We start from the raw sequence: 12,041 nt of genomic DNA on the forward strand, positions 1-12,041 counted from the left end.
ATTTTGTTGTAGTTGTGACAAAGGAAATGTGAGGTGATGAGTCTAAAAGGTATACATTTGGAAATAGCTTTAATGTGACACCTACAGATTAGAATGATTTGCTGCTTGTCATATGTAAGGAGTGTTTCCGTGATTGCATTTTCCTAATTGTGAAACATCCTTCTATTGGTAAAACTCGGCCTTGATGCATTTCTGCTTCTCACATTCCCATCACGTGCATGATCCGTTTGCTCATTCGTTGTATTATTTGAAGGTCTGACAAAAACAAATTAACGTGAAAGGAGCAGGAAGGCCAAAGGATGAAACAATATCATTCGCCATTATTTCTTGTGATCTTCCTAAGTGCCAGCCCTTCATCACCCAGTCCTTCAGAGTGTCTCTTCAGTGCTTCCAATGCTCATATAGGTTGACAGAACATGGCCCTTGCCAATGGTTCGGGCCAGAGCAAAGCTACAGAACTTATGGGCTCCATGCCCAGTAATGTCAACGTTGCTGTCCACAAGCATTTTGCAAAGTGGCCTTTTGCTTACCAGTGATTTTTTCATGGACTTTGATTCTAGTACTAATTACATAAACTTGAAAAATTGGGGTTCTTTTAGTCCTTCATGGACATTCTCACTGATTCTCTGTCAGTAACTGCCCGTGGAGCAGCCTCCAGATGAAGCCATTTCAGAATGCTGCATTCCCTCGTAAATACTTTGGGCATTGGAGTTTGATTCTGTGTGGCCAGATTCCTCTCTGAGGCTTGTTGGTGACATTGTCTCATTGTGCACACGTATTTCTGCTGAGAGTCACTCCGCAGTGCTCTGCACAGTCGTCATCTTGTGAGGTGTAGCAGGAGTCTGAGATCACACTGGCCAGTCCTCATCATCTTTCTGACGTATGTCGCATAATTGTCTGGAGTCTGAAATTCAGTGTTTCACATGCAAAATGACAATTTCTCCGCTCACACAGTTTATATATGCATGCTCACAGCTCTGTCTCTTTGAATACGGAGTTGGTCAGCGGGAAATCTTTTATTTGTTGGTAGCTTTGATAACAGCGATGTATAAATGATTTCTGAGATCGCTCTTTCTAGTATCCATCATAGACAAGAAAGCGATGCTTGATTTATGGCTTGTTCAGTTCCTTCAACAGTGACGCATATTAGTTTGCAGTGAATCACATTTTAATGAGAGACAAACATAAAATAATGGAGGAAAACAGTGTGCATCTTGTGATTCAGCCTGGTGAGATCGGGGTCCTCTAATTCCAGATTTACATCAATAAACACAGGACATTTGACTGCCTGAGGGTTTTTTGTTTGTTTGTTTGTTTGTTTTTGGTATTTTTATTGTATTTGGAAATGCAACATGATGCTAGATGAGTTACGAAAGACCCACTTTTGAAGAAGCAGAGCTTCCTGATTTAGCAGCCGGTCACACAGACAGGGACTGGTCATCATCCCAAGGTTCAATGTGGGGCAGCAGGGCTTGTTTCCAAATGGACTTGGTTCCAATGCCAGCTTGACCTGTACAGTGCAGTAAACTACAGAATAGTAGCTACTACAGGCTCAATACAAGTTCTGTTTTGTCAAGCAAGAAAGGAAGGTGCATCTGAGCATTTCTATTGAAATGTATCAGTGTCTTTCAGGCTTTCCACGGACGAAGGAAGCTATGGGCCTTTGTGCTACGTTCCAATGGGAAACCTGCGTGAGACACGTTGGAAGGGTTCTAGGAGGGCACTGAGTGGTCGGTTGTAGATGTTCCCCTTAAACCTGCAGCCCTGATGCTGCTCGCACGCTCCCAACTCCACCCTTGCTAATTAAGCCCTTGAACAGTTTGGCCTCAGCTTCCCACTGTCCCTTCTTCCTTTTCCATCCATAATGTTTCTGACCGGTGAGGGGCAGCGTTCCTTCCAGACACTTAACCCGTTTCCCTATTGCATTCTAAATCCTCCTCAGCTTGTACCAAAGCAAACCTAGTTGGTGAGTATGGCTCGTCATGCAAGAGTACTGGCCAAATCCTAATGTGTGTGTGTGTGTGTGTGTGTGTGTGTGTGTGTGTGTGTGTGTGTGTGTGTGTGTGTGTGTGTGCAGTGTATAGGCACAGGCCTGTGCAGGTACAGAAGTCTATATTTGAATGTGTGGAGGCCTCCGATGTGTCTGAAGTGTCTTATGCTCCAGCTCTCCACTTTATATTTGGGAATCATCTATTACTGAACTAACAGCTCAACATTTTGTCTAGCAAGGCTGGCCAGTGAGCTCCCGGGACGCGTGTCTCTGCCCTCAGACTGACATGTGCTTAGGATTTGAACTCAGGTCCTCTTACTTTCACAGCAAGTATTATTCTTATCTACCGAGATATCTGCTTGGCCACTGCTGATTGTATATTAAGGAACTGGGAGAATATTGTATTTAGTTCTGTTCTGCTCTGTTTGACAGCATTTCCTTTTCACACCTTTTGTACCTGTAAATGAATGTGCAGGCTCTGAGGTTAGACAGTCTGATTTGGGGCTTCCTGGCCACACACAGTTCTGGCGTGTGAACTTGACTGAGTTATTAAACCCTTCACTAAAACAGCATCTGCAACACAGCACCTATATCTCTGTTTCTTGGGACTTAAGCGGCACAGAGCATAGTTCACAGGATAGCACCAAAGCCAGCTCCTCCCGAGGGACTCATTTTCATTACAAAGTCAAATGGAAGAAACAGGGTGGATCACTTCCTTTGTGGAAACTCTCCTACTCCACAGTTGTGATGTACTAGAGATAGATGTCACATTTTGTCATATATCTGACCCCACAGTAATGGCAGAAGTGACTATTTGTAAGAATGTTTAATAAATGTTGGTGAATCTGGTTCATGCTTTCCAGTGGAATATTGTTAACCTTAGCCCCAGGCAGGGCACATACAAGTGCTCTCTCTATCTTCTCAGATTTGTTTTTAATCATGTGCATATGTGTGTGTGTATGTGTGTGTGTGTGTGTGTGTGTGTGTGTGTGTGTGTGTATACAAACGATACCCTGGACCTGGAGTTATAGGTAGTTGAGAGCCTCTTGACGTGGATACTGAAAGCCAAGCTTGGATTCCCTGGAAGAGGCCTGTACACTTTTAACTGCTAGGCCATCTTTTCAGCCCTAATCTTTTCCAGATCACACAGGGTTTACTGTTGCTATTGATGCTGGTGGTGGGTGATTTGCCTGATTTAGGTATAACCTTAAACTATAATATGGCCATATGAACTTGGGCACTGGGTATATTCTGAAATGAAGCTATGCATGCAGGTGACTCTTTTCTTTAAACACTAAGTGTAGTTTTGCCATTGGTCCCTGTCTTTGGTTTTGGCATCTGTTTCTGTAATAGTTCTCTCTTGGAGATGCTTCAATAGCATTACTTTAAAAAAAAAACTCTCTATTTGTGTATTATATAGTCATCTGACTTAGTGAATGTCTCCCCAGGATCCTAAAGTGTCTGGTAGCATGTCATGCTTTAGTGCAACCTAGTTTGTTTATTTCTAATGTTTTAGGTAAAAGCAACAGTGACCTAAAAGCAATGCTTGGTGCCATAGACATTCAACCACTTCTTGTCAGGATTTCTGTGCATCCTTTTATTGACTTAATTAGCCTAAGGATGATATAAAGAGCTAAGCGGAAATAGATGTGCTAAATATATGTGTGTGTGTGTGTGTATGTGTGTGTGTGTATACATATATATATATATATATATATATATATATATATATATATATTAATGAAAAGATGTGTTAAGGCATTTTCAATGATAGAGAGGTGATTGACAACCGGTGCCAGTTCTGGCCATGCTGAAGGTAGAGTCAGTTGTGCTGTTATGCCCTGACTATTCCACCATTCCTGCTCTAGATAATCTGTGTGTGTCCTAACATCCAGGGCTTATCTGCTTCCCAGATGCAATCAATCAGATATTGTCAAGTACAAGGCCAGGTGAATAGCTCCATAACAAAGCAACTGTCCCTAAATGGCAATCCTTGGAGATACAGCTGCTAGGACTCCTCTTAATTCTGAACATCAAAGGTTACTGCCATGATTATCCTAATTACACCATAAAATTCTCATGTTTACTGAATGAATTGAGTTGCCTTGAAAATAAATGAAAGGGAGGTGGGACCAGTTGCTGGAATTTTTAGGGAAAAGAATTAGGGCAGGGAAGGGTGTGGAAACTTCTCTTTTCCTCTTTTCCATTATCTTCAGGCTCGATATGGAGGTAAGAAGATGATACTCTAAATGCCATGAGTAAAATTCTGATCCCTATATTCCTAATAAGCGTGATGGTTTAATATAGGTTTTGCCATGATCTTAGCATTTCTATATCCGTATATTTCTATTGGTTAGGAAGCCATAAAGCTTCCAGACTGTCTCAACACTCATTTTCCCTCTCCAGGGATTCCCTTGGTGACCTAGAAATCAGACAACAAGGCTTGATTGTCACAGTTACTGGGTCACCATAGTAACAGTGGATGCTAAAGCTAATTCAGGGTCTTAACCTTATGGTATGTGACTTGACTCAGTTTTCATCTTTAAAAAATCACTTTCAGGGCCTTAGTGAAAGCACATAAATTATTCCCAGTAGCATGCGTGTGTACATAACTTCCCTTGCCATGCACACCTGCTACTTTAGAGTCTAGAATTCCCCAGTGTATTCAATCCTCTGGACCTCATCTTTTTCCTCTCTTTCTCAAGTATAAGGGAGGATTTTCAAACAGCCAAACATGTACTTATCTGTGAACATGTATTACTTACTTGTTTGTTTTACTTCATTGTTAATTTCTTTCTTTTATTTTTTGAGATTACAATATACTTGGATGATGTTCCTCTTTCCTTTCCTTCTGGCAAACTCTCCCATATACCACCCTCCTACCTCTCTTTCAAATTCATGGTTTCCTTTGTCATTAGTTGTTATTACATTCCTACGTGCACCTGTATAATCTCTATTCCTAAATAGATTCATAAATGGCACTATTGCCTTGTGAACTTGAGGGCAGACTTAAATCAGGATGACTGGGGGAGATTACAATGTTGACCTCTTATTAGGACACATGCAAATCCATGAATGGAAATAATATAGTATGTATCAGGAAGGTGTTCGCAGAACCCCTCATGTTTCTCTTTTTCTTCTTGTGAGTACTAGTTGTGGTCAACTGGAATCATATTACCTTTGAGGTGAGAAAGGTTATCAGCCAAGACTTTTAATGAAAGGAACAGCTCGTGACAATGATATTTTCCCCTCTTGTTTCCAGAACCAAATTTTGTGTCTTCCTATGACATCGGGAATTTCACCTACTTCTTCTTCCGAGAGAATGCTGTGGAACATGACTGTGGGAAGACCGTGTTCTCCAGGGCAGCCCGGGTCTGCAAGAATGACATTGGAGGACGCTTTCTTTTGGAGGATACCTGGACCACCTTCATGAAGGCTCGTCTCAACTGTTCCCGCCCCGGCGAGGTGCCCTTCTACTACAATGAGCTGCAGAGCACGTTCTTCCTGCCAGAGCTGGATCTTATCTACGGCATCTTCACCACCAATGTGTAAGTAGTTGGAACTGTTTGTCTCCTCTCGCTTCCACTTTTTCTGAATGGGCCTTTTGTTCTTTGACCTCTGAGGGTTTAAAGGTCCACTAGAGGAAGTCTTTCTTATTTTCCTGGGCTAACAGCCAAAGACCCACCAAAAGAGTCTTTTCTGCATGAATTAAATATTAGGTAAAGATATATGCTTCGCAGGACTAGTTTTAGGAAAGGAAAGCTCATTCAAAATATTTTTTATTTGTCCTTAGGAAAAAGTAGTATCGAATTATTGTGTTATGGATTGCACATTCCTGATTAGCCAGTGTGTTTTAGATACTTTATGAAGTGCCAATACATATCAGATGCATTTTTTGTAGAAAAGTTATACATTTTTGCATAATAAAAACAGCATTGTCTGAAAAGTCTGAGCTTTATGATCACATCATTCTTGCCTGGACCTCTGCAGTTACTTGAAATGCAGTTGCTATTTTCCTCTCATAGCTCCTAGTGTCTCTCTTGGGAAGATGTTACTAACCTCACAACAGATAGTATTTGCCTTAGGAAAGCTCAGAACGTTTCTGAACTCTTAGTCTTTCCTTGGTGGGATGTCTCATGACCCTGCATTGACTTGCCTTTCCTTAGCTGTGGTTCTGTGAGGAGCTCTCAAGAGTATCTGCTGCCTGTGTGGGCGTCAGGGTGGGAACTACAGGATGTTCTCCTCTGTATGAGTAGTGCTGGTTACATAGTTCTACACTTCAGGCGCTGAGTTAGAGCTCCAACTTGGAGATCTAAAAACTTACACGAAAGTCAAGCAATTGTTTCCAAAGTAAAGAATTCAAAGTAGAGGCAAGAAAAGTACTCATAGGTGGAATATTGATCCACATCCCCTGGCTTTATTCCTGTTTCATTGTTGATGGCTGACTTGTATCCTGGAAAATCTTATCTCTGCCCTAAGTAGTCATTGGGTTACCCTGTGATGTTTTCTCTGTTCTTTTTGTGTTTTCCTTTAATAGTTATATGTAGCTGTTTTATAGTATGGGTGCATATGTATTTATTCAAATATGTATGGGTATACATGTTTTCCAGCATGTGCATATGCATGAGTTTGAAGGCACAAACTTGATGTTGAATATCTTCCCCCCACAGCTGTTATTTACTGAGGCAGGGGACTCTCACTGAACTTAGAACTAGCCAATCCTAGCATTCTCTCTTTCCAGCCTGTCTCAGGGATCCCAGGCTCTGTCTTACAAGTGTTGGAATTACAGGTAGCCACTCCTTTTTGCCTGGCTTTCCACGAGTTCCAAGTCCTAGTCTTCAGGTCTTGTACTAGGACAGGAAGTGCTTTTCCTATGGAGCCATCCCTGCAGCCTTTCCTTGACTTCACAGGTCTTTGGTATCAGAAGAAGCCTGCCTACAGTACCATGGTCTCTGCTTCCTTTTTCTCTAGTCCTACCACTCTCAATGAGTGTTCATGTTCACTGGATATAAGTAGTCATCAGACGGACTGTTTTATTTCAACATGACGTCAGAACACTGTAGTATGGCTGGCCAGCCACCGCCCCTTTCCCAGTGGCCACTTCTATTGTCGATCTGCTTCTCAGCCCCAGAATCGGTTTTACTACTGAGGATTTTCTTTTTTTCATAAAAAGACAATTTCTGGTTCCTAAAGTTGATTTGCTTCTGGAAGCCTTGTCTGAGAAATGGTGTCAGCCACACAAGCTGAGTGCTCAGTTGCTCAACTGACATCAGTTTTATACACTATGGGACCTTGGCTTATATAGCTCTCCATTTGCTGGCCAGAACTGCAGCAAAAGCTCCTGTTTCCAGAGTTCTGTAGGTCCTATCCCCAGGGTTATTTTAGAGTCTGTAGAACCCTTGTGAAGAACTAGATGGTGTTTGCACCAAAGCTCAGCAGGAGGATCAAGGTGACATAATTCCTGTGGATTGCCACGATGTGTCAGGTAACTGGCTACAGCTGACCCTTGCTGTGTTGTGTGTCTGCTCTTGACCCAGGATAGTTGTTTCTCCGAGTGTCACTACAGTCCAGCTATATGCCCCAAGTCTGTTCCCTCCTTAAACGTAGATGTTTACATTCCCAAAGGTAGTGCAAAGGAAGATAAGGGCAGCAGACTGAGTCAATCTGAACACCCACTTCCTTTTCATCTCCTAGCTCAGTGCTAGACTCCCAGAAAAGAACATCTGTTATGCACACTTCTCACAGAAAAATCACAAAGAATTGAAATCTCAGTCTTTGTGGCAAAGCAGCCAGGGTGCCAATCCCTACCTATGGGTCCATGTCAGGATCTCGCTGAGCAGGCTTCATTTCCATTAGAGCTGGCTGTCCTTTACCGTGGGACGATTCGGAGACTGTGCTAAGGTTAGAGAAGTGTGCAGGGCTCTGTCCTTCCCCTTTCTTCCTGGCTTGCCAGGTAGTTAGATGTCAAGTTCTGAATGTTTTGTGATTTTTCTCTAAGGTGTAGAAACAAACAAAAAAAAAGGACTTATTTCTGACCAAATATTGTCTCAGTGCATTAATATGGAAAATACATCCATGTCCCTCATTTGGTCTTCATTTTCCTTTGAGAACCATAGCCCGCCTGAAATGCAAATTTGAGAAAGACGCATTTGCCATCCCCATGTTCAGCCAAAGGGCACTGACCTTGCAGTGCATCTGCCTGTAGCTTTCTAGAAGAGTCTGTATTCTGAGTTAAGTTTTCCCAACTTCCTGTCAGTGCTCTCTTAATTTTTTTTCTCATTGACCCATTAGATTTACAATCCCCTTTAAATAATCAATGAGATAAATCTGACAGGCAGTCCCTGCAAAATACTTTTCTTTTATTATTTTTCAAAGGATGGCAGACACAAATACCTAGAGATCTAACAGAAAGCAGAGCTTGGCCAGCTGCCACCTAAAGCAACCAGAGACACAGGTGAAAGACAAGTAGCAAACCGGATGGATGGCTCCAGCCACTGGAAGACAAAGCCTGTCCTCTCTAGAATTTAAAATCCCGGAATCTTTTAAAGAATCCCTTGTTGCTCCTCTTGTAGCTGTGTGAATTTAGTTGGCAGGCTCCCGTCTACTGTGGATCCTTACTCCGTGATCTGAATGTTTGTCTTCACATGAGAAAAGCACCAGGAAGCCCCAGGCATTGCCCTGGACTCATCCCCTTGGTATATAATAAAAGTCTCAAGTGAGCTTGAAATAGCTAAAGTTATATGCTACTCTGAGGTCACTGTGGGCTCTGACCAGCCTGGTCCCTCTCTCTTCTCTTTCTCCAGAAACAGCATTGCTGCCTCCGCTGTCTGTGTCTTCAACCTGAGCGCTATCTCACAGGCCTTCAATGGACCCTTCAAGTACCAAGAGAACTCTCGCTCAGCCTGGCTGCCTTATCCCAACCCCAACCCCAATTTTCAGGTAATTTCAGGGGAAGAGGGCATTACGAGTATCCTCCATTAATGAATGAAGAAACTCAACATAGAAAGCCTGAGTAATTATACCTTGGCTGTATGCGCAGTGCAGCTGGAGTCTCCTGCCCCCTGCAGGATAGCACCATCCCGGGCTTAGTGAATATCAATAGAACACAGCCTTTTGTGGACTATGGCGCCTAGACAAGAAAAAGGGGGCCTTTTGTGAGTTGTGGTGACTGATCCTTAACTGAAAAAAGGGCAGTCTTCTCCAGTAGGCTAGGAATTTGGGCTTCAATTAGTGCTAATGATGATAGACTGTGTGCCCCAAATCTCTGTTCCTTAATGAATGATGTTCCAATGAATACAGCCCAGGACACAGAGCAATGGGTCTCCGCAAACAGAACTGGAGCTCTAATTGGCAAGTATGGGGAGGCTTCCTGTTGGGAAGGTGGATTGTGGCAGTGGGCTGCTGGGAAAAGAAGCCTGACCAGTGCTTCATCTTTCAGTCCCGCAATTAGAATGTTCAAGCTGTGATGTCTTTGTGAATCAGCCCACCTCCAATGCTCAGAAGCAGAGATCTGGCAATGGTGCTGTTTATTTTGTTTGTCCAGACTATGGGGATATTTATCTGCTTAAGCTACTGTAACAAAATATCGAAGTTTAGATAGTTAAAAAAAAAAAAGAGTTCCCCGTTTCATCATAGTTTGGAGACTATACCTTCAAGATCAATGTGACAGCAGGATCTTGTATGGTGAGGTGTTATCTTTCTTAGGGTTTCCATTGCTGTGAAGAGATATCATGACTAAGGCAATTCTTACAAAGCCCAACACTCAGCTGGGGCTGGCTTATGAGTTCAGACGTTCAGTCCATTATCGTCATGGCTGGAAGCATAGCAGCATCCAGGCAGACATCATTGGAGGAGCTGAGAGTTCTACATCTTGTTCTGGAGACAAACAGGAGAAGACTGGCTTCAAGGCAGCTAGGAGAAAAGTCTCAAAATTCACCCCCACAGGGACTTTCTTCCTCTAACAAGACCATACCTACTTCAACAAGGCCATACCTTCTAATAGTGCCATTCCCTGGGCCAGGCATATTCAAAACACCACAGGTATTGAAGATGACCAGATTTTTCTTGTATCATTCCTTAAAAGAATCATCACTGGTTTTTCTTCTTGCATTTCACTGGGTCGGACTCCTAGAGCATCAGATGGTCCCTAGAGGTTCTGTCTTTAACTGCCGCCATGCTGAGGGATAGGTTCTACGTAAGAATCTGGATGCCACAGACACAAGAGTGGTCTTTCCTGTAGGCCCGTTACTACCAACACAGCAAAATATTTAACATTACCAAGTTCCAGACACTTAGTCCAATGTGTCACCTGTGTCATCAATGCCACATGTATGACACTATTGTATGTACAGAGAGGGCCACAGAGTCTTGAGGAAGAGCACATAGCCAGGGCCACAGCTGGTTAGTGATTAATCTTGTATCTTATCTCTTCCAACAAAGGCAAAATCCCAATCTGAATGAACTAATTTTTTGTTATTAGCAGTCATTGATAGTGATCTAATTGAAGCCTTCCTTCCAGTTTTGGTTGGTTTGCCATAAAACCCATGACTTCCAAAGAAACTTTGGCTTTAGAAAAAGTTCAAAATTTTACACTTAGATTTTGGTAAGCATCAATCAGTTGGAATTGAACTTTTTCATTTCTTCAATATTTTAAGACTTTTGGTAGAGCGTGGGGGTTAAGAATAAGTACCATGTGTATTGTATTTTCCCTTTACTGTTTTTCTTGGGCAAAATGATTAGTATCTTCTCATTACTTTCTTGATGCACAAAGTATGGAAGGATACATGTAAACTTTGGAAGTATCAGCCAATGTGCTTGGTTGCTGAGCAGCATGTTTGGTTGAATAGACGCATGAGAACACTCTGTCTGTAGTCTTCTGTGTCCTTCATGTTCAGTAATTACATATTTCTGCTGGATTTTCTATAAAGAGGAAAATATATTATCCCTTTAAAAATCTGTCTTATTAATACCTGAAGGTTAAGAAAATGAACAAAGACACTTTGATTTAGAACATCCTCCACTGCATCCTCTGTAGACTGCAGCTTTTCAGGATGAACTGGGTGACTCAGCAAACTGGGTAATCCTTCACAAACTCCACGAAATGCGTATCTTTTAGCTCATGCACCTGGACATATCCATAGCACATATAAGTCCCCTCATGTGTTACAATGTCAGAATAACACTGAAGGCCTTGTTTTCATTTATCAGTGTAATTAAGTCCATGCTGAGTAGTGACAGAGACATGCACAGAAGGGTACACATGACAAGCACGAAGCTGCTGTAGCTTACATCATCCTCTGAGCACGCATTTAACACTTCCAAGAAACTAAAGTTACAGATTGTGGGGGGGGGGTGTATAAGTGTGAGTGTGTGTGTGTGTGTGTGTGTGTGTGTGTGTTCCAGATATGTGTTTCCCTTTCTAGATTATATTAATATCCACATTGTTATAGGTTCCTGACTGACGTTCCAGCTCTCACCTAGACTGATGGAGTAGAAACTCATTTTTCAACCAATGATCCCCCCTTAGACATAAACAAGTGTCCCAACATTGAAAATAACTTATAATAATTAATGTTTATTATTCTTCTTATTGTTATTGTTTTGGCTTTCACCTTGACAATTAGAATTTTAGGTGATACTTTCACAATAGGGGAAAAAATGAATTAACTGGAGGAACTGATCCAGGAAAAAGATCGAGGAAGAGTAATACATCCTACATCAAAAGCTCGGTAAAACCCATAACACAACAAAAGCTACTAGTCGCCCTGATCAGCTACAGTCTCAACACCACTCTCAGTGACATTTGTCTGCCCTAGTAGAGGTAGGAGATCCTAAGCTCCACAAAATCATCAGCCACTTAAAACACTGTGCAACACAGCTGGAAAACAGCTAGGTGACAGGCTCCAAAACCTTCTACAGGTTTTATTACCAACACTGAGAAATGATGCAGCCCTAAGGAACATGAGGGAGGGCAGGAACAGTCTGGGAAGGCTGAGGCTCAGGCTGAGGTTTACCTGCATCCTGAGAATCCAAGAATACACACATGTCTTGG

The 12,041-nt window shown here is 42.2% G+C and overlaps 1 protein-coding gene across 1 annotated transcript in view; it reads left to right on the forward strand.

Moving 5' to 3' along the window:
* The window catches only part of SEMA5A (semaphorin 5A), a 402,276-nt gene that overhangs the window by 281,393 nt on the left and 108,842 nt on the right, over window positions 1-12,041 (forward strand). Inside the window, exons 9-10 of the mRNA XM_080933845.1 lie at window positions 5,253-5,538; window positions 8,794-8,929. Of these exons, the coding sequence (XP_080789971.1) occupies window positions 5,253-5,538; window positions 8,794-8,929 (422 nt within the window). The remainder of the gene's footprint in view (window positions 1-5,252; window positions 5,539-8,793; window positions 8,930-12,041) is intronic.

The sequence above is a fragment of the Micromys minutus genome (genome assembly GCF_963924665.1).
Source record: "Micromys minutus genome assembly, chromosome: 20".
NCBI lineage: Eukaryota > Metazoa > Chordata > Mammalia > Rodentia > Muridae > Micromys > Micromys minutus.